This window comes from Bos indicus, chromosome 9 (assembly GCF_029378745.1).
Source record: "Bos indicus isolate NIAB-ARS_2022 breed Sahiwal x Tharparkar chromosome 9, NIAB-ARS_B.indTharparkar_mat_pri_1.0, whole genome shotgun sequence".
Classification (NCBI taxonomy): Eukaryota; Metazoa; Chordata; class Mammalia; order Artiodactyla; family Bovidae; genus Bos; species Bos indicus.
In genome coordinates, this window is record NC_091768.1 from 71,693,622 (window position 1) to 71,717,239 (window position 23,618).

At 37.5% G+C, this 23,618-nt stretch overlaps 1 protein-coding gene across 14 annotated transcripts in view; it reads left to right on the forward strand.

The window, feature by feature from the left end:
• Nucleotides 1-23,618, forward strand: part of EYA4 (EYA transcriptional coactivator and phosphatase 4) — a 365,716-nt gene that overhangs the window by 110,468 nt on the left and 231,630 nt on the right. Inside the window, exon 1 of one of the 14 annotated variants that reach the window (XM_070796193.1) lies at nucleotides 15,097-15,120. The exons of the other annotated variants lie outside the window; for them this stretch is intronic. Coding sequence (XP_070652294.1) covers nucleotides 15,112-15,120 — 9 coding nt within the window. The 5' untranslated portion in view covers nucleotides 15,097-15,111. Of the gene's footprint in view, nucleotides 1-15,096; nucleotides 15,121-23,618 lie in introns of those variants that run through there. 14 annotated transcript variants of the gene reach the window in all.

A 23,618-nucleotide genomic window follows, 5' to 3' on the forward strand; every position in this document is an offset into this window, starting at 1 on the left:
ATGTAGCATGGGTTTTGATTACCAAATTGAGTGATTGTGGGCTTGTGGTTAGGAATTCTCAGGAATGTGTTTTCTTATTTTCCCATCCAAGCCAAGGTCAAGACAAGCGTGTGGCCCCATCCTTGCACTAAGCAGGACAGGGCTTTATCTGTTTCATCTCTGAGGATGCCACCATTTGGAGATCCCACCTTGATATAAATGTGTAGATCTTAGTATCACACCTGTTTGAACTCCTGGCTTTGCCTCATTAAAACCCAAGTTTGAGTCCAGTGGTGATTGACTATAGGGCGAAACTCAGCGTGTGCTCACTAACCCTGCAGAATTTTCCAGTCTTTCAATCTTTGTCCTCTGAGGAATTTCATTAATTTCCTGCCATGCTTAAAGATATTTAATTTTTATGCAGCATTTTTATATTTGCCTTACTAAGGAAGGTTTCTCTAGTCCACTGTAGTTCTTGCTGGCACAGAAGATTCTAAACACACAGGGTTTGAAGCCAAGCCTAGCACTGTGGTATTTGTTCCCAGCTTTGTGGGTAAATACCTTCAGGCTGCGTGAAGATCCTTCTCTTCAACCTTTCATTCAGTGGTTTTAGCATCCACTAATGATTATTGCCTGAATTAACTATTATGCTGAGGGCTTACAAAATGGTAATTTTCAAGATCTGTTATTTCTTCTACATGTATTATATGATATTTTTCTGTAAAAAATGGCTTTCTTCCCTGACCTATCTACATTTTTTTTCTTATTGTGGCCTCACGGATTATTTTGCTTTTTAATCTTTCACTGTTATTATTTTACACCCTCACACTGTCCTGAATTTAAGTGGAAGCCCCTCACACCAACTCCTTTGTCCTTTTGATATGTCTCACTTAAAACTTTGAGTCCATCTTTACTCTTTGGAGCAAGAAGATGTCCCAGGCTTGCTTTGTATTGTCCTTTCTCCAGCTAGATCTTGGATCTGCCAGTTTTCCCAAGGGACCCTCTTTCACACGGTGGGGAATGGCATTCATAAACCATGGTCAGAATTCTAGATGTGCTCATTGCTGCTGATGTGTCACTGAGGTTAGACACTTTCAGTGGAAACAACCAAAAAATTGATTTTTTAAAATCAGATTTTTGGAATTGACGTGTACACACTGCTATATTTAAAATGGATAACCAACAAGCATCTCCTGTATAGCACAGGGAACTCTGATTAATATTATGTATCAACCTAAATGTGAAAAGATTTTGAAAAAGAATAGACACATGTATATGTATAATTGAATCACTTTGCTGTACACCTGAAACTATCACAACATTTTTAATCAACTATACTCCAATATAAAATAAAAAGTTTAAAAATAAAATCAGAAGTTTATACTGATATCCTCAACTATAAGAGTTTATTTGCTATATAAAAATCAATGTCAGAAATAGTAACAGAGTGGTCAATAATTGCCATTCTAAAATGTACTGGCTATTTGACCTTGGGCAGTTTGCTTAACCACACTGTTTCTTTCTTAGTTTCCACATCTGTAAGATCAGAATAATAAAAGCCCCTACATTAGGAGATGTTATGAGAAGTGTGTTGGTGTGTGTTAGAATAGTCCCTTCCTCAGAATATGCACTTTATAGTCATTTGCTAAAAATATTAGGTTGGACCTTACAGAACTGACCATTTTTGACCTACAAAAATGATAATTTCATGTATGGTTCAACACAGTAAATGTATGAATACCATCATTCACTGAGTGCCTGTTAGGGACTGGGCATCAGGTTCTACTGTGGGCAGTTAAAGGTAAGTACAAGAGTGCCTGCCCTGAAGGAGACGAGAGGAAAGTGATGGAGCTGTATATTACACTTCTCAAGAATGCTTTTTATATAGTGGGAGAGTGAGGCAGGACTCTTCTTAGGTTATTATGACTCAGTTGGGGACAGGAGACAAAGTCTGAAAATCTAGAAAACGAGAAGGATGGGATTTTAGATTGGAGACCCAGGATTAAAGGTGGAAACTCCTAGGGGAAGTCCCAGAAAGTGAGTTAGAAAAACAAACCACATGGGGGCAGTAATATGTTCAATTTACCAACAAAAAATTCTCAGAATCATGAGCCTCTTTCCATAATATGACAAGCATTAACATATTCATTAGAATCCTACATTATTTCTTCATTGACTCTTTAAAAATTTTTTTTCTTTTCATCTTTCACATATAATGCAAACCCAAGGCCATAGTGATATTTTTACCACTGAAAGGGTGCCATTAAACACTTAACATCAAGCTAACAAGTGGTTAGCCTTCAGAATAGTGCTACGAATAGATGTTTATATGATGAATATTAATAGTTTGTTCTCTCACCATCTCTTATATAATGTTAATGTAATGAACTCAGTGATTACAAAGAATAAAATATTGCCATTTACATCAACATGGTTGGACATAGAGAATACTGTACTTAGTGAAATAAGTCAAACAGAAAAAAACAATTATATGATATCATTTATATATGATATCACAAAAATAATATAAAGAAGACTGTAAAAGGATTTACATACAAAACAGAAACATCCAGACCTAGAAAGCAAACTTAAGATGCAGGGGGATAGATTAGGAGTACATAAAATAGATAAGCAACAGGGATTTATAGCACAGGGAATTCTACTCAATATCTTGTAATAACCTATAGTAGAAAATAATCTAAAAAAGTATAGAACTCAATCACTTTGCTATAATACATCTGAAACTGACACGATATTGTAAATCAAGTATACTTCAGTTAAAAATGTCAAGGTAATGAGAATAACACAGAGTTAGAACAAATACCTGGCTGAAAATAGCCAATCTTTCTTCAATAATGAGTGTCTTTCATTGGCTGATACTTAATTAAAGTGTTAGTTGCTCAGTTGTATCTGACTCTTTGCAACCCCGTGGACTGTAGCCTGCCAGGCTACTCTGTCCATGGAATTCTCTAGGCAAGAATAGTGGAGTGGGTTGCCATTTCCTACTCCGGGGATCTTCCTGACCCTGGGGTGGAACATGCATCTCTTATGTCTCCTTCCACCTGGCAGGTGGGTTCTTTACCACTAGCTCCACCTGGGAAGCCCCTCATCACACATTAGGATGAAATGTATTATAACTCAGTGTCTTTCAGGAGTAATGAATCCTCATTCGGAGAAGGCAGTGGCACCCCACTCCAGTACTCCTGCCTGGAAAATCCCATGGACGGAGGAGCCTGGTGGGCTGCAGTCCATGGGGTCGCTGAGGGTCGCACACGACTGAGCGATTTCACTTTCACTTTCATTCATTGGAGAAGGAAATGGCAACCCACTCCAGTGTTCTTGCCTGGAGAATCCCAGGGATGGGGGAACCTGGTGGGCTGCCGTCTATGGGGTCGCACAGAGTCGGACACGACTGAAGTGACTTAGCACAGCAGCAGCATCCTCATATTGATTGCTATTATTTTCACATGAGTTTTAATTGATGAAAGTGTTAGAATGGAAGAGTATTACAAGTAGATTCTCACAAAATCTCTTTTTAAACCTTCTAATGATCTCAATAGCTGAATCATCACACTCTGTTCTGCTTGCCTTCTGTGTTCTGTATGCACAGTTACTTTTCTAGTGGTTAAGAAATTAAAAGCAACGTTTTTGTAAAATCCGAAGAAACTTCATCTTGCTGAAGGCCAACTGTAGTTGAGTCTTGACTTTTAATACCATATGTTTCATATTTTGCACACTTTTGACTATAATGAGACTGGAATATCTGGTGAATCATGCTCATGAATAAGGCGTGTATGTTTGTGTTCATGCTGTGTAAGAGGGTTCTGGAACATGTGCGATTATTAAAATCATAAGTCTATTAAACCATCTTGATAAGAAACTTTAAATATGAAATATGTAAACTATTCATTAGAAAACCCTTTAAAGAGAAATTCCATAAGGAAAACATGACTAATGGGTGTGTTTATCTTGTAAATGTTATACTATTCTATTAATAACACATGATGAGAATTCTAACCACCATTGTCTTTGGCTGATAAGTTTTTTCCTTTGTGTGTTTTCTGAATTTCCAGTTTTTCCCTTGGTTCACCATATGCCTTTTATGATTATCAGGATTTTAGTGGATTTCTGAATACCTTTTGAGGTTATTTCTAAAAAATTTCAGAAAAAGGTAGTATCCTAATACAAAGTAAATGAAAATAGCCGTACATAGGATAATAATAGCCATCTTACTCATGTGAGTCACTGTGCTAAGTATTCTGTATATTCTCCTGAAATGCACACACTATTGTAAATCAAGTATGGTTCAATTAAAAAATGTTAATGTGTTAATGTGTATTATTTAATTTTCATAATCTTCATACAACCTTATAAAGTAGATGCTGTTTTTTATCTCGATTTTATATATGAGGAAAACTGGAACTCAGGGATATTTAATAACAAGGACCTACTATATATCACAGGGAGCTATATTCAGTATCTTGTAATAACCCATAATGAAAAGAATCTGAAAAAGATTATGTCTGTGTATGTGTGTGTGTGCACGTGTGTCTGTGTGCATTGGGTTGGCCAGAAAGTTCATGCAGATTTTCCCATAACAGCTTCCAGAAAAACTGAACGAACTTTTGGCCAGTTCAGTACGTGCATATGTGTGTATGTAACTGAATCATTTTGTTGTACACCTGAAACTATATTGTAAATCAACCATACTTCAGTTAAAAATAATAATAATATAAAAGCCAGGAGGTGGTGGAGCTGAGATTTGGATTGGTCTTCAGAATTCATGTTCTTATCCACCATGTTATACTTTCTGTATTGGTTATCACTGATACATTCATTCATGCACCAGAGTTTTGGTCAGTGTGCACTTTGGGTGAGAGAATGTGGGGGACTTTAGAAGCAGAAAGATGATAATGACCTATCCGTATAGAAGTTCACAGAGCACAGTCTGCTGGGTGACACAGTCATTGAGCTCTGAGTACCAGTGTGTGTGTGCTAAGTCATTTCAGTTATGTCCAACTCTGTGCGACCCCATATACTGTAGCCCTCTATGTCCATGGGATTCTCAGGCAAGAATACTGGAGTGGGTTGCCATGTCTTCCTCCAGGGGATCTTCCCGACGCAGAGATCAAACCAGCGTCTTTTAACGTCTAACCTGCAGTGGCGGGCGGGTTCTTTACCACTAGTGCCACCTGCAAAGTTCTGAGTACCAGGGACTGAGGAAATACAAAAAAGCAGAGCTAAATCTGCCTGGGAAGAAGACCGAGGAAGCACTGGGTTAACTTCTTGGAGGGGGAATATCTAGGCTATGCTGGCGTAGAAGGGGAGGAGGGTATTCCAGGAAGGGAGAACAACATGTCCAAGATGGTGGTTTTGCAGATGACTCAGAGGCCAGATTTTGAAAGGCCTTGGATGCCTAGTGACGGAGTTTGAACTTTGGTTGTGTGAACTGTGGGAAACCATTAAAAGAGTTTAAGCAGTAATAGATTTAGATTGGCTTTTTTTTCTTACAAAGATTTTTCTAGCAGCCAAGTCGAAGAGTGGTTACTGTCAAGAAGTATGCAGTTAGGGAGACCAGGCTGAAGGCTTTGTCTCCCTAAATGACTCTGTGCCCCCTAGTCATTTTGGAAATAGGATAGAGATTAGAATATCTGAGTGCCTGAGATTTCAATTTATATTTAGAGTTATAGTATATTGAGTAAGTTTTGAGTCTAGAGTATGTATTCTCATGCACAAAAGTGAATAACATTTTTTTTCTACAGCTTATTCATTAAATAATTTTTTCACAGCTGAATTGGAATTTATCAAGCAGAAAGTCTGATATTTTATAGACAAATTCTTTATAACAAATGGTCAGGTATGCTTGTTTTAACTTTTTAGCTCAGTGGGTATCTCTGCAATGCATTTGGAATTTTTGAAAATATATACATACTACACACAAATGCACATGCTTACACATCAAGTTACTATTTATAGTAAAACCCACGTCGCTATAGATTCTGAAAACTAAGATCTTACATCTTTATGAGCAGATGAGAGCATTGTCCCCACATGATGTTTATAAGTTTGTATTTATTAAATGGAAAGTTTTAAGAATTAAAATTTTCCCATAGTCAGGAAATACTGTATCTGCTTCACTAATCAGTGAAGGTATCTTAGGAAAGAGCATTCCTGGCAGAGAGAACAGCAAATGCAAGATCCTGAGATGGAATGTGCCTGACAAGTGTTTGAGGAACATGAGGAGTCATCAGGCTGGAGCAGGGTAATTGAGCAGGAGGATGGTCAGACTGGTAATGGGCCCAAAGTTTGTAGGTCTTTGTTGGTCATTGTTATGACTTGGAATGAGACAAAGCATTGGAAGATTTGGGGCAAGCTGTACCATGATCTGAATGTTATATTAAGAATGACTTGGCTTCTCTTTTGAGACTAGATCAGATAGGGCAGGGACAAAGCAGGAAGACATGTTCAGAGGGCACTGGAGAGGAGTGGAGTGATGAGATAGGAGATGAGTGGAGAGGAATGATGAGATAAGAGAGGAGTGATGAGAAGTGGCCTTTGTAAGCATTCAGTTGAGTTCAGTTCAGTCACTCAGTCGTGTCCAACTCTTTGAGATCCCATGGATGCAGCATGTCAGGCCGCCCCATCCATCACCAATTCACAGAGTTTACTCAAACTCATGTCCATTGAGTTGGTGATGCCATCCAACCATCTCATCTTCTGTTGTCCCTTTATCCTCCTGCCTTCAATCTTTCCCAGCATCAGGGTCTTTTCAAATGAGTCAGTTCTTCACATCAAGTGGCCAAAGTATTGGTGCTTCAGCTTCAGCATCAGTCATTCCAATGAATATTCAAGACTTATTTCCTTTAGAATGGACTGGTTGGATCTCCTTGCAGTCCAAGGAACTCTCTAGAGTCTTCTCCAACACCACAGTTAAAAAGCATCAATTCTTTGGCACTCAGCTTTCTTTGTAGTCCAACTCTCACTTCCATACATGAATACTGGAAAAACCATAGCTTTGATTAGATGGACCTTTGTTGGCAGAGTAATGTTTCTGCTTTTTAATATGCTGTCTAGGTTGGTCATAGCTTTTCTTCCAAGGAGTAAGCATCTTTTGATTTCATGGCTGCAGTCACCATCTGCAGTGATTTTGGAGCCCAAAGAAATAAAGTCTGTCACTGTTTCCACTATTTCCCCATCTTTTGCCATGAAGTGATGGGACCAGATGCCATGATCTTAGTTTTCTGAATGTTGAGTTTTAAGCCAACTTTTTCACTCTTCTCTTTCACTATAGTCAAGAGGCTCTTTAGTTCTTCTTCACTTTCTGCCATAAGGGTGGTGTCATCTGCATATCTAAGGTTATTGGTATTTCTCCTGGCAATCTTGATTCCAGCTTGTGCTTCATCCAGTCCAACATTTTTCATGATGTACTCTGCATAGAAGTTAAATAAGCAGAGTGACAGTACACAGCCTTGACATACTCCTTTTCTGATTTAAAACCAGTCTGTTCCATATCCAGTTCTAACTGTTGCTTTTTGACCTGCATACAGATTTCTCAAGAGGCAGGTCAGGTGGTCTGGTATTCCCATCTCTTTAAGAATTTTCCACAGTTTATTGTGATCCACACAGTCAAAGGCTTTGGCATAGTCAATAAAGCAGAAGTAGGTGTTTTTCTGGAACTCTCTTGCTTTTTTGATGATCCAGAGGATGTTGCCAATTTGTTCTCTGGTTCCTCTGTCTTTTCTAAATCCAGCTTGAACATCTGGAAGTTCACGGTTTACATACTGTTGAAGCCAGGTTTGAAGAATTTTGAGCATTACTTTACCAGCATGTGAGATGAGTGCAATTGTGCAAAGTTTGAGCATTCTTTGGCATTGCCTTTCTTTGGAATTGGATGAAAATTGACCTTTTCCAGTCCTGTGGCCACTGAGTTTTCCAAATTTGCTGGCATATTGAGTGCAGCACTTTCACAGCATCATCTTTTAGAATTTGAAATAGCTCAACTGGAATTCCATCACCTCCACTAGCTTTGTTCGTAGTGATGCTTCCTAAGGCCCACTTGACTTTGCATTCCAGGATGTCTGGTTCTAGGTGAGTGATGACATCAACGTGATTATCGGGGTCCTTAAGATCTTTTTGTATAGTTCTGTGTATTCTTGCCACCTCTTCTTAATATCTTCTGCTTCTGTTAGGTCCATACCATTTCTGTCCTTTATTGAGCCCATCTTTGCATGAAAAAATCTCTTGGTATCTCTAATTTTCTTGAAGCAATCTGTAGTCTTTCCCATTCTATTATTTTCCTCTGTTTCTTTGCATTGGTCACTGGGGAAGGCTTTCTTATCTCTCCTTGCTATTCTTTGGAACTCTGCATTCAAATGGGTATATCTTTGGTTTTCTCCTTTGCCTTTCACTTCTCTTCTTTTCATAGCTGTTTGTAAGCCCTCCTCAGACAACCATTTTGCCTTTTCGTGTTTCTTTTTCTTGGGGATGATCTTGATTACTGCCTCCTGTACAATGTCACAAACCTCTGTCCATAGTTTTTCAGACACTCTGTCTATCAGATCTAATCCCTTGAATCTATTTGTCACTTCCACTGTATAGTCATAAGGGATTTGATTTAGGTCATACTTTAGACTGCCTCATATCTATTCAAAATTTTAAGTGAAAGCGAAAGTCGCTCAGTCGTGTCCAACTCTTTGCCACCCCATAAACTGTACAGTCCTTGGAATTATCCAGGCCAGAATAGTGGAGTGGGTAGCCTTTCCCTTCTCCACAGGATCTTCCCAACCCAGGGGTCGAACCCAGGTCTTCCACATTGCAGGCAGATTCTTTACCAGTTGAGCCACAGGGAAGCCCAAGAATACTAGAATGGGTAGCCTATCCCTTCTCCAGGGGATCTTCCCAACCAAGGAATTGAACCAAGGTCCCCTGAATTGCAGGTGGATTCTTTACCAACTGATCAAAGAGGCTAAATACCTTGATAAAGATACTTGTCCTCCTGTCCTATATGTAACAGTTTGTGTCCGCTAACTCTACTGAGTCTCTGGTGGCTCAGACGGTAAAGAGTCTACCTTCAGTGCAAGAGACCTGGCTTCGATCCCTTGATCAGGAAGATCCCCTAGAGAAGGAAATGGCAACCCACTCCAGTATTCTTGCCTGGAAAATCCCATGGACAGAGGAGCCAGGCAGGCTGCAGTCCATGGGGTTGCAAAGAGTCAGACGTGCCTGAATGACTAACACACTAACACTCAGCTCCCAGTCCTTCCCTCCTCCACCCCTCTCCTTGGCAACCACAAGTCTGTTCTCTGTATCTGTGAGTCTGTTTCTGTTTCATGAACATGATCATGTGTGTCATATTTTAGATTCCACATATAACTGATATCATATGGTGTATGTCTTTCTCTTTCTGACTTACTTCACTTACTAAGACAATCCTTAGGTTCATCAGTGTTGCTGCAAATGCCGTTATTTCATTCTGTTTTATGGTATACACAATGGAATGTTACTCAGTCACAGGAAGGATGAAATAATGGCATTTGTAGCCAACATGGATTGTCATAGTGCAGGAGACTTGTAGGATATGTGGATTCAGTCCCTGGGTTGAGAAGATCCCCTGGAGAAGGAAATGGCAACCCACTCCAGTATCCTTGCCTGGGAAATTTCATGGACAGAGGAACCTAGTGGGGTACAGTCCCTGGAGTTGCAAAAGAGTGGGACATGACTCAGCATTTAAATAACAACAAATACATATATGTATGCATGTATATGTACATGTATGTATGTGTATATACATATATATGTACACAGAAGTTGCCTGCCATGCAGGAGACCTGGGTTGGATCTCTGGTTTGGGAAGATGCCCTGGATAAAAAAATATCTTCTTTATCCATTCATCTGTCAATGGATATTTAGGTTGTTTCTGTGTATTGACAGTCATAAATCATGCTGCTGTGAACACAAGGGTGCAGGTATTTTTTCGAATTATAGTTTTGTCAAGAACATGGTATTGTATTAATAATACAATATAGCACCAGAAACTATATTGAGTATCCAGGGATAAACCATGATGGAAAAGATAAGAATGTATATTTGTGTATAACTGAATCACTTTGCTATACAGAGGAAATTAAAACAATATTGTAAAACAACTTATTTTTGTAAATAAAACAATATTATAAAGCAATATTGTAAAACAATTTTTTAAAAATAAAATTAAAAAAAAAAAAACCTGATACATGTCTAGGTAAGTGGCAGAATGTAGATTAGAACTGAACAGATTGGCTCCAGAGCCCGTATTCTTATGGAATACACGCACCAAAATGCAGAGTCACAGGCGTAGAGAGCTAGAGGGACTTTATGAAATTAACTCCTCACTGTGCACATAAAGAAGTGGGGTCGTGACAGTGGAATGATGTACTGCAGCCAGTAATGGTAGAGCCAGGACTGTACAGTAATCTGTGCTGAGTTCTGTTACCCTGCATAGCTTTAATTTGATCAGCTGTTTTTCCAGGTGAAAAGTATATTCTCCAAGGGGAAAATCAAATACATGTTTTATTCTCTGTGTTTCTGAGCCACTTAGTCTTATTGTGGAGATTTATTAAAAACAGAATCTTTAATTTGAAAACCAGGTTTGAATCTTTCAGTTATGTTCTATGTTTAATGATATTGAAAAAAATCAGCATAATCAGACTCTCTTTTGTCTGTCGCCTGTTAATTTATAATGCTTAACATTAAAAAAAAACTGATATTAATACTATAGCTGTGTTTAAGTAGTTATTTCTAACAATCAAATATAAGGAATAAAATATGCCTTATTTATAACCCACATAAATTTAAATCATAAATGAAATCAAGTGGATAGAGATCCTCAGTAGGAGCTTTAAAAAAAGTATCACACGTATTTAATCCACACTTTCCAATCACTGCAACAAGCAGGGAATGATTTATGTACAAGAAAAACATTTTTTATTATTTTTGTAGTGGGGCATTTATTGCACACACAGTAAGTGTTATAACCAAAACAAATATACAGTTGGGACATTGTGTTTAAATTATTTTCTGTCATGTACTATATAAACCAACAATGGTTTGAAACGTATTTAAACCACCATCTGGGACAAAGCAAAATCTGTTCCAAGATCCAGCACATGATGAATGTGAGCTGAGTTTCATTAGAAGCCTCCTAGCACGTCCCTTCATCCTGAATCATTTCTTCCATGGTTTGAAAGAATTCCAACATCCGTCCTAGCTCCCAGAGGTTTTGAGTGTTTTTAATAGATCATGACATTTTTTTTTCTGGCCTCATAAAGAACTAAATCAATGAAGTTAAATGTTCCTGCGTTTAAGTTTCCTTTCAGTCCAAAGACGTGAAGTTCAGGCTTGTGTCTTTTGAAACCTTCAGCAGAACGTCCCATCTGATGAGAAAAGTAATCCCTGGGATTTGGTAGTTTAAGAGGAACAGTCCTCTTTTTAGAGTAGACTCACCTGAATTGAGAATCTGTTGTCATAAGAACAGGTAGGTATTTAATGAAGTACCTATTTAGGGCTGTGGGCTGGAGGCATTGCAGACCTTAACATTAATTTGCAGCTCCCACCGACTCTGGAGTCTTTCTGAGTGTTGTTTTAAAATTTTATGTTTACTTATTTATTTATAGCTGCATCGAATCTTAGTTGTGGCATGGGGGATCTTTGTTGCCCCATGCTGGGTTAGTTGCCCTATGGCATATGGGATCTGAGTTCCCAGACCAGGGGTCAAACCTGTGTCCCCTGAATTGGAAGGCAGATTCCTTCTTTTTGGGACACTGTTTGTTGCATTTTCCCTGTATAATAACAATGAGAACTGTGATCTTGTTACTGGGTACCAAGCATGTTTCTAAGCCCCTTACACAGATTATCTCACTTATTCATAACAGCAGTCTTAGAGGCAGATACACTTATAATCACCATTATTTCACTTGTGATGACACTGAGGACCTGTAAAATGTAAAACTGTGCAGCTTGCCCAAGGTGACTTGGCTAGAAAGTGCTGGCCTTCTAATTCAGTTTTCTCATCAATACAGGCATCAACTTCATATTTAAGGGTGTTATAACTAGGATCAGAGAAATTAAGCAGCTCTCCCAAATCATATGTCTAATAAATGGAGAAAGTGGGAGCTGAGTCTAGGACTTCTTATTCAATACTTTTAGACTCAAACAGGTCGTCTCATTTTCAGTCATTTTATATTTTTGTACATATAATTTTAATACACCTTTTTAAATAAGTCTAATTTGTAACTTAAAAATATTTTTTTGTTCAGAGAGGATTTTAGAATTTTTTATCTAAATTGAGCCAGAGAAGATGCAAGATGATAATTGTGGATAAGATTTCCTGTAGTTACTAAAGTTCCCAGGTATACTAGAATATTATGATCACCCTTTTTAAACAAAATATAGCAAAAAAATCACATACAAGGAAAGTACTTTTAGTATTATGTTTGTGACATAAGGACAGCTTTGTTATGATATCCGATACAGCTCAAGTTCTTTAGTAGTTATGCTGAGTATATATTTCTTATTTTTTATTAAAACAAGATAATATTCTTTTGTAGGCAATGAGAAAAAAATTACATAACTTTGGAAATCAAAAATATTTGAATTAGGACTTCCCTGGCAGTCCAGCGGTTAAGACTTCTTTCAATGCAGGGGGTGTGAGTTTGATCCCTGATCGGGGAACTAAGATCCCACATGCCTCAGGGACAAAGAAAACAAGATATAAAACAGAAGCAGTATTGTAAAAAATCCAACAAATATCTTTAGAATGGTCCACATTAAAAAAAAAATCTTAAAAAGATACTTTAGTCGAGATTTAATGGAGATACTGCATTTCTTTTCAGGGAGCAAATTTCAATATGTTAGAGTTTAAGTAGATTCTGATAATGGTCACATGATGATCCAGAAATGCAGTAATTTTAGACAGACCAAAAACTTGAAATTTAATAAAAATATTTTTCAATAAACTAGGCAGAAATGCTATAAAAATAGTTAAATTTTAACTTATTGGTTAAATCTTTATGACTATATGCAGATGTGTTAGAAAAACATGGATTTTTTTTCATAAAAATATTCTGTTTTAAAGCCCTGTAGACATTTTCAGACACATCTTTGTTCCCTGTTCTGATTAAGCTCATAGTACTCCACAGTGCTGGGGAGTGTTTTTCATTAATTTGCTATTAATCTTACCATTCTGTCATTCTTTCCTCAACAGAAGTCTAATAAAAATCATTTACCATTATAAGATAATGTTCTAACTTGCCTATTTGCTTTGAAACTGGATATCTTTCTGGTTTGAAACTAGTCAGTCTTTAAGTTCTCTGGCACAAAGGAATCAAGTGAGGTTAGTCTGTGGAAAGAAGAAAGCAGATCACACCCTGGCATCATATATGGGCTTTGGGAGTGAGAGCTTTGTCTTATTCTTTGGGGTATGAGACAGTATCTTCTACTGATGAAGCAAGAAGCAGGGAGAAATTTTGAGAATTGGTAGGAGACTAGGAAAGAAGATACCTGGGAAAGCCTCTGTAATTTGCTACTAATTAGGGCTTCCCTGCTGACTCAGATGGTAAAGAATCTACCTGCAATGTGGTAGACCTGGGTTTGATCCCTGGGTTGGGAAGATCCCCTGGAGGAGGGCATGGCAACCCACTCCAGTATTCTTGCCTGGAGAATCCCCATGGACAGAGGAGCCTGGTGGACTGCCGTGCATAGTGTCGCAAAGAGTATTTGGCAATTTACCTGGAAAGTATGTGTGAAAACACTGTTGCTGTGATTTCATAATTCCTGCTTTATCAGACCTTCAATAATGTCTCTAGTAGAAGGGGAAAAGCTTTTCTCTTAGTGGAATACTCATTGGTGAACAGGAATCTTAGTGCTTTGTTATTCCTCAGTTACATATGCAAGTCTTGTTCACTTCACTTTATATATAAATCTTTCTGATTCTAAATCATTATTTATTTATTGCCTATTAATATGTTATTACATTTATCTCCTGTTCCTTCCTTATCCTTCATTAGTTGTTTAACATATAATTTTACTATAGTATGCTAGGGTATGACTTTGATTAGTTTGAATTTTAGCATTTCAATCCAATTTTGAGTGAACCATAAATTGTACAGCAAAGCTGTACCGTATAATTGACAAAAGCACTTGGCAATAGTTTTTTGAGGACTTATGAACTTGGAAATGGCTTTAAGAGTTCATTAATCGTATTTACATTGGTTTCAAGGCTTCAGGAACTCTGAACTATATTCAAAGGAGTCCTGAGGAGAAAGTGTGTAGAACCCTGAAAAGAAATGTGAAGCATCACAGATTATAGTGTGTCATGTTTAGCCAGATTCAAAATCCAAATACAGATTTCTTACTATTAAAGTAAGAAATTACTATTAAATTAAATTAAATAAAACTATTAAATTACTATTTAAACATAATTTAAAACTATATATCTAGCCTTAATTTTGTAGAAAATGACTATGATGTTTATCTTTTATGCTTCCCCACATTAGATTTCTAGAAGGTTATATATATTATTGCTTCCCAGGTGGTGCAGTGGTAAAGAATCTACCTGCCAGTGCAGGAGATGCCAGAGATGCAGGTTTGATTCCTAGGTTGGGAAGATTCCCTGGAGTAGGAAATGGCAACTCACTCCAGTATTCTTGCCTGGGAAATTTCATGGACAGAGGAGCCTGGTGGACTACAGTCTGTGGGGTCGCAAAGAGTCAGACACGACTGAGCACAGAACAACATCAACAGTATATATTATTATTTTAAAATTTCTGTTTCTTAGAATATTTCTTTTGATGACTGGCATCAGAGCCCTTTCCTCTACCTGTTTTTGAAGTTACCCTATTTAGTTGTCTTGTGATTGTCTCAAACTTAAAACTAGGTTTTATTGTTTTCTTCTTGCTCATTCCCTATATATAATCCATTACCAACATCCAGGCCTGTCCATCTATTGGGCAGTAGGTGCGCAATCTATTTGCATCTTTCGTTTCTACTGATTTGCCTTTGCCAGGCTTCAGTAATCCTCTTCTGAACCATTGCTTTTTCTTTGTGCAGGTATACCTTCCTTATCCTCTTTCCTATGTCCTGTCTTTTCTTTATACAATGGAAAAAGTAAGTTTTTAAAAATTTAAAATTATATCACATGCTCTTCACTCCCAAAGTCCTTTAGTAGCTTCCCATTGCACTCAGCTAAAAAGCCAGATTGCTTACGTACAAGCCCCATATGATCTGCTGCCCCTAGAAGGTAAATTCCATTCATTCTCATTCAGAAATGTTTATAAAAGTTGTCTACAGCAAGGCACTATGCTGTGCTGGGTACTGGGGACACAGCAGTCAATTAGTGAATCAATAAATAAGAATGAGAAGAAAAGGGGACATATGTGGACCTTGTATGCATGAAACTTAGTCTAGTCATAGGGCAAATATTAATCAAATAATCACACACAAAAATCTACTGTATAAATGTACAATTGATCAGTGCTATGGAGAATAGGTCCATGGTTTTATGAAAGCAAGTAACACTGAAATTGTACTGCAAGAGTGATGATTGAGGTCATGAGTAGGAATTAATGATTTTGAGTGTAAGGATGGGTGTTTGTGTGAAGGAGGAGGGTGAGGAGGTGTAAGGAGAGAGTTTTCCAGGAGTAAGAAGTAGTGTTTCCAAAGCCTACTGTGGCAGTGGCGAAAGCAGACCATGGCATAGGAAGTGACAACTCCATATAGTTATATGTAGGTCTCACTTAGTGTTTGATGTATTCTCACTTAGTGTTTAATGATTTTTTTCTTTATATTTGGCTGTGCCACGTGGCACAGAGTCTTAACCCCTAGACTGCCAGGGAAGTCTCTCATTTAAGAATTTTCTAATGGATTAAATATAATAAAGGAAAAGGGAGGAATTAATATGTTTTTGGTTAAGTGTTTGGGTAGATGTTGGCAAACACAATTAAAATGTTTGGAGATGTAAGTTCAAGTCCTGGTGGTACATTTAACTAGCTCAGTGTGAGATAGAGAAAGAGAGAGGCAAATCACTTAATATTTTGAATCACAGATTCCTCATCTTACTTGTCAGTTCAGTTCAGTAGCTCAGTTGTGTCCAACTCTTTGAGATCCCATGGATATCGTGTCCGACTCTTTGCAACCCCATGAATCGCAGCACGCCAGGCCTCCCTGTCCATCACCAATACACTGAGTTTACTCAGACTCACGTCCATTGAATCGGTGATGCCATCCAACCATCTCATCCTCTGTTGTCCCCTTCTTCTCCTGCCCCCAATCTTTCCCAGCATCAGGTTCTTTTCAAATCAATTAGCTCTTCGCATCAGGTGGCCAAAGTATTGGAGTTTCAGCTTCAACAAAAGTCCAATGAATAGTCAGGACTGATTTCCTTTAGAATGAACTGGTTGGATCTCCTTGCAGTCCAAGGGACTCTCAAGAGTCTTCTCCAACACCACAGTTCAAAAGCATCAATTCTTCAGCACTCAGCTTTCTTTATAGTCCATGGATGTATTCAGTTCAGTTCAGTTGCTCAGTCGTGTCCGACTCTTTGCGACCCCATGAATCACAGCACGCCAGGCCTCCCTGTCCATCATCAACTCCGGAGTTCACTCAGACTCACGTCCATCGAGTCAGTGATGCCATCCAGCCATCTCATCCTCTGTCGTCCCCTTCTCCTCCTGCCTCCAATCCCTCCCAGCATCAGTCTTTTCCAAGGAGTCAACTCTTCGCATGAGGTGGCCAAAGTACTGGAGTTTCAGCTTTAGCATCATTCCTTCCAAAGAAATCCCAGGGCTGATCCCCTTAGGATAGTCTAATGAAACATGAAATCTGTGTGAGGTTAATTGTTGCTATTTCAGTAAAAAAGTCAAACTAGATTTACTTATTGACAAAATATGTTAAACAAGATCCAACAATTCAGAATAAATTTGAATCTATAACTTATATAATTTATTTTTATTTTATGTTGGTAGACTTTCTTTTCCATTCTTTGTTACACAGATATCTGCAATAATTATCTGGCTTCTTTTCCTTATATAGTTGTTAGATTGGGACTTTTCTGTCACCTTCATTGACTGTATTACAGTATTTAAGATGTTACAAAGGAATCCTCTTGGAGAATGTATATGAATTATTTCTCTCCATGAGGCCCTTTCTGACATTGTAGTTTTCTGAGACAGTCTCTGTGTTGAAAAGTTGGAATGCTAACCTTTTATCTTTTCAAAATACTTTTTATAAAATTGAAAATGGCTAATTCCTAGTATGAAGCTTCATTAAAAAAAAAACTAATTCTGTACTTCAGAAAACTTATAGAAAGTTTATAGATTCTACACTAGTATATGAATAAAACCATGGATGGAGTCGTATATGGTTTTGAGAGCCATAAAATGTACATATGGCCACATCATTCATTTGATACAAATTACTTATGACTTCTGAGTTGTACTTTTAAAAAATTGAAAAATGCATTGCACATTGATTAAATCTTATGCTAGAATAAAAATATAGCTGAGAACACTGTGAGTAGCACAGTATGAGGTTAAGTGTGATTGCATGTTTGTATATGGAAATTTGTATATTATAAAGAAAACAACTTCGGCAAAACTTATCTCACGATTTTCAGTTTTACCCATTAACCTTCATTTACTCAATTTAGAAAGCCCATTTAAAATATGTACTTAAGTGAAACCTTCTGAGAAGTTTCAGTTTGCAGAAAAATAATCTGAAACATTTCACAATCAAGTATTTTTGATTTTAGATTAGCCATGCACAGTTCCTTTCCTTTAATGTGAATGATGAAAAGTTAGCTATTCTTGGTTTAAATTATGTGAAAATATACATACATATTTATTTTATTATTCTACTTTATTGAATGAATTAATTCTCTCAGATGCTAGTAAGGCACTGTTTTTCTTCCCAACCCACTGATATAACTTGCCTTCTACATGAACATATTTCAGCTTCTCAAACCATACATTTCAGGAACTAACATTTAGTTAATGTAGCAATATTCCAATCGTATTAATCAAAAGCAAGTATTATACATGATTAATTTACTTTGATTTTACTTTCTTCATCATCCTTAACTGTTATTACCTAAAGTGCCAATAAAGTACTTTATATGGTGCTATAATCTATAGCTCTCTCCTTTTAGTGGATGGTGATGGGAATTCCAAACCCATTGAAATTTTGAGCTAAAATTGGAATCCATTATGGTCCAATGTCAAGTTACCTTTTTCTCCCTGCGTTTGTAACATAGGTGTGTAATTTTGGTTAGTGGCTGATTTTCGAATACAGCTTTAAAAGAACATTCTGTATAATCTTTTGCTTCCCTCAATTCTCCTTGGTGGAAGGACATATCTAAGTTGAAGGGAAGTCCACCTGCATGGACGGGAGCCAATCTCTTGGAACATGGCTAATGGAGCCCCTGGACAGTAAGGATCTGTGATTGCTGAAGCAGCACAGAATCTCAGTTTTTAGGCTGCTACATCACACTTGGCCTGTACAGCTGTGTAGTCAAGGGAGGCTGCAGATATTATTTAGGATAGCAACCACACAATCTGTTTTTCTTATAGAATATTTTCTCAGTGTTTTTGGAACCCCATTGAGTGTTAAAGCTGTGTTTTTTGGGAAAGTTGGAGATATTTTTTTCCTCCTTTTTCAAACTCAGGGTGAAATATTTCTTTAATCATGTGTAAATTATATTGTTAATTGATAAAATTATGTTAAAAATAATTTATGGGAAAATCAACTATACTTCAATAAAAAATAATTTGTGAGAATTTATTGAAAAAAAAGAAAAATATATATTTTGCATTGATATTTGGTTATCAACTGTTCTTTAAACCTTTTTTTTTTTTGGTTGAAGTATAGTTAATTTTCAGTGCTCTGTTAGTTTCACAGCATTGCATGATATTGAGTATAGTTCCCTGTGCTATGGAGTGTGTCCTTATTGTTTACCTATTTTATATATATTAGTGTGTATATGTTTATCTCACACTCCTAATTTACTCAAATTTAGAAAACTTGCTGAAAATCCTTCTCCAAAATGGTAAAAGATTAATGAAAGACAAGTGCCACTGATAGAAAAGTAGACAGATGCTAAATAAATGTTAGACATATAAGTGATTATGGCAGCTGGAGCAAATCCATCGTCTTTAAATGGAAGTAAAAAAATTTTAATATGTCATGACACAAGCAGGAAGCTTATGGCATGAAATTGTGCTAAGAAATGTAGATCAGAAGACACATTGATTCTTATTATAGTTCCCTTTAAAACTATTTTTCTTTTTTCCACTGCTAAGATTTATGTTTGAAAAGCTGGTTTGCATCTTCTAGGAGAAATTCATATTAAAATAAAGTGGCAGCCACAGTGTGGTAATATCTAAAAGGGGGGAGATGTAAAATCAACAGGAGCAGGGTGTTTTTCGAAGTGTCAGCGGAAAGGTCTGGCTAACAGGACCAAGCTGTGGGACTGTGCAATGCACACTCCAGAAGGCGCTTCTGCTTTCCCATAGGGCATCCGGGAAAGCCTGGCAGGGCTCAGGGACGCCTTTCAGCTGATGTCATTGTGGACGTGGGTACCTGATTCTTATTCCTGTTAGAGACTCTAATTCTCACTTCAGTGAACTGAAAACTCCCTAACTCTCTCAAAAGCCTGAAAGCTTTACCTTTTTTCCTCAGAAAGTAGTTAATAGTAGAGAAGACTTATATAGAGATTTCTTTAATATTCAAAGGTGTGTAGATGAACATAAACAAAATAAATAAGCGGCATTTATTTGTTTCATTAAATTCTTGGGTGTAATCCTTCCACCACTCATGGTTAGGGGTCCCAAGGTAAAACATATAGCCTTAAGTGTACAACCATAACAACCAATATAGTTCTATAGTCAGCAACATAAATAGGTTTTACCATGGGTATTAGTTAAGGTGATGTATGCTGGAGCAGATTTTTCTGAGTAGTGAAGTTACTTGTTGGTTGATGCTCTATTTTTTTTTAGGCAATTTGATAATTCAGAAAATTAATCCTGAAGTGCTAATTGCATTATTGCTTTAGGCTGAGAGTTGCACCACTGTCATGTTCTTGATTACCTTCCATTGAGTTTTTTCCCTACCCTTTTTTGGCCCTTCCTTGCTTGTGTATGGCTACTCATTAATACTGTGTTTTACTTTTTACCCCATACCAAAAGACAAATAGAGTGTTCATCTCAATATTTTCCTCATGTCACTATTTTCATCTTGCTGGTGTAGCCTTCCTTTGCCTTGTACCTGTTAATTCAAGGTACCTGTCAGTAGGAGCGAGGGCTCTGACTGCTTTCTAATTACCTGTTGATGACCTTGCTCTCCACAGAACAGTCAGGTCCTCTTGTACCATTCCTGTTTCCAAGTGGCTTACAGCATTTTCTTCTTTTGACCTGCATAGAAGCCTAAGCTTGCTTTATTCATTTTGAGCCGTTGGGGCTTCATCTAAATTCCCTGTTCATTTCGAAACAAGAAAGAAAATGACAAAGACATAAATGGGGCTAGAGGGACAGAGTCTACCCTAGGTGATGTTATTACCATCAAGTCGCTGCTCAAAACTGTACAGTTCCATTCATTCTTTTGGTGTTTCAAAAGGTCAGAAGGCTCTGGGACCTTGAGAAATAGAAATACTCAGCTCAATTCAATAGCTAACAGTTCACACCTGTAGCTACCAAATAACAAGTGTCTTCAGATCTTAATAATGCTCCAGAGAATCTCAACTTCATATAACAAGTCTAGTCATCAGTTCTGGGCAAGCATTGGGACCAAAGTAATTATGATTTTATTATTAACAATTTTTACAAGCCGTAATAATGAGTGTATTTCTGGTCATCTTCTTTGGTTTAATATTAGAATTATCCTAATTCAACAGAATTCTGTTTGTGTTTATTATTGTTGCACTACTATATGGCATAAATGTGCTTAGATTAATATGTATAAAAATGATTATAAATAATATACATTCAGTGTTCTAGAGTCAAACTGTTTTTAAGTTTATGAAATAAAGGAGAATGATCTTCTCGTCATGTCACTCCTGGGCCCTCCATGATATCCACATAATAGTTTGGTGTATATTCGTGTAAATTTTTATATGACCATTCTCAATCTCACCCTTAATCATCTATCTATCCATCAGTCTGTCCATCCATGTATCATTTATCTCTTAAAAGACTGTGATCTCACTATCTTGTAATGAGACTTGTTTTTTTCTTGGAGCTTTTAAATTATATGCTTTTGTAGAAGTTAACTTGTGTGTGTTTCTTGATCTACAGTTCAGGGTGAGGATGTTCTAGTGCTTTGTTTCTTCATGTGTGGTTGTTCAATTGCAATTGCTTTTTTCTGAAGCATGATACTTTGTGAACAACTTAGATCTGATGTGTGGTAATTGTTGAAATTTTCTGTGGGTGTGACTGGTTATTGTTTGCTGATTCCACTGAACATTAAATAATGGAGAAGATGTGAACAGAATTATCACAAATTTAGAAACAGAAGTTTAGAGCTGAATACGCTTTGGTGATTGTTTAGATCAATAGTAGGTGAACCATGAGCTTCCAGATGTTCAAGCTGGTTTTAGAAAAGGCAGAGGAACCAGAGATCAAATTGCCAACATCTGCTGGATTATTGAGAAAGCAAGAGAGTTCCAGAAAAACACCTATTTCTGCTTTATTGACTATGCCAAAGCCTTTCACTGTATGGATCACCACAAACTGTGAAAAATTCTTAAAGAGATGGGAATACCAGACCACCTGACCTGCCTCTTGAGAAATCTGTATGCAGGTCAGGAAGCAACAGTTAGAACTGGACCTGGAATAACAAACTGGTTCCAAATAGGGAAAGGAGTACATCAAGGCTGTATATTGTCACCCTGCTTGTTTAACTTATATGCAGAGTACATCATGAGAAACTCTGGGCTGGAAGAAGCACAAGCTGGAATCAAGATTGCCAGAAGAAATATCAATAACCTCAATATGTAGATGACACCACTCTTATGGCAGAAAGCGAAGAACTAAAGAGCCTCTTGGTGAAAGTGAAAGAGAGAGTGAAAAAGTTGGCTTAAAACTCAACATTCTGAAAACTAAGATCATGGCATCTGGTCCCATCACTTCATGGCAAATAGATGGGGAAACAGTGGAAACAGTGAAATATTTTATTTTTTGGGCTCTCAAATCACTGCACATGGTGACTGCAGCCATGAAATCAAAAGACACTTACTGCTTGGAAGGAAACTTATGACCAACCTAGACAGCATATTAAAGAGCAGTGACATTACTTTGCCAACAAAGGTACATCTAGTCAAGGCTATGGTTTTTCCAGTAGTCATGTATGGATGTAAGAGTTGCACTATAAAGAAAGCTGAGCACCGAAGAATTGATGCTTTTGAACTGTGGTGTTGGAGAGGACTCTTGAGAGTCCCTTGGACTGCAAGGAGATCCAACAAATATATCCTAAAGGAAATCAACCATGAATATTCATTGGAAGAACTGGCGTTGAAGCTGAAACTCCAATACTTTGGCCACCTGATGCGAAGAACTGACTCATTTGAAAAGACCCTGATGCTGGGAAAGATTGAAGGCAGGAGGAGAAGGGGACGACAGAGGATGAGATGATTGGATGGCATCACTGACTCATTGGACATGAGTTTGAGTAAACTCAGGGAGTTGGCGATGGACAGGGAGGCCTGTAGTGCTGCGCTCCATGGAGTCACAAAGAGTCAGACACGACTGAGCGACTGAACTGAACTGATTGTTTGGAATTCAATGTAAAGATTTTCCTAGCAGTGAATCAACTGTTAGAGAAAATTGTGGTTTGTCTGTGGAAGTAGGCAAAAACTAATGGAATCTCTGTGCTTGTCCAAGTTATTTTCACATCCTAGTTCCTGTGACGCCTTTATGTCCACCTTCATGCCTTCTCTGTCATGCACTTGGTTTATTCTATTTTTGGATGCTCTTTTTATTCTTCTGTCTATATGTTCCAGATCAAAAAGGAAATATTCTTTTCTCACCAACCAGAGTATCCTGGACTTTGGCAGCTTTAACTGTCTTTTTAAACGCCAGGTATATGTGAACATATTGGGTACCACTATCGATACAATTTATGGATGTCATTTGGGCTTATTTTTACCTATTATTATTCTCTTCTTTTATCTAAGTGTCTCTAATTTTGAATTTTCCTCTTAATCCTGGAATTCAGTTCCTACTTTCTTCTCTCACTGCCTTTGGGATCATTCAGTTTTTGTTTAAATGCAGTCAGCACTGTATGAATGTGATCATATGAGCATAAAATACCATTTTTCCCCCAAAAGTTTATGTGAATCTGTGGAGTTATGTCCAAGCAGTGAATCTCCTTACAGGAGGCCACATATAAAGCATTTTCACTAACTGCAGGAGAGCAGGCAGCTCAGAGGCAATGCCATCTAGTCAGTCTTCCTTCTGGGAGGATTGTGCATGATAAAATCCTATCCACACTTCCCCTCTTCCAAATCGCCTACTGAATTTTAGACACTAGGAAGCCTCTCTTCACAGCTCTTGGGTGAGCTTTTTTTTTTTTTTAGTCTCAGGGATTTACTTAATTCTTGAGGATATCTGTGTTGGTGA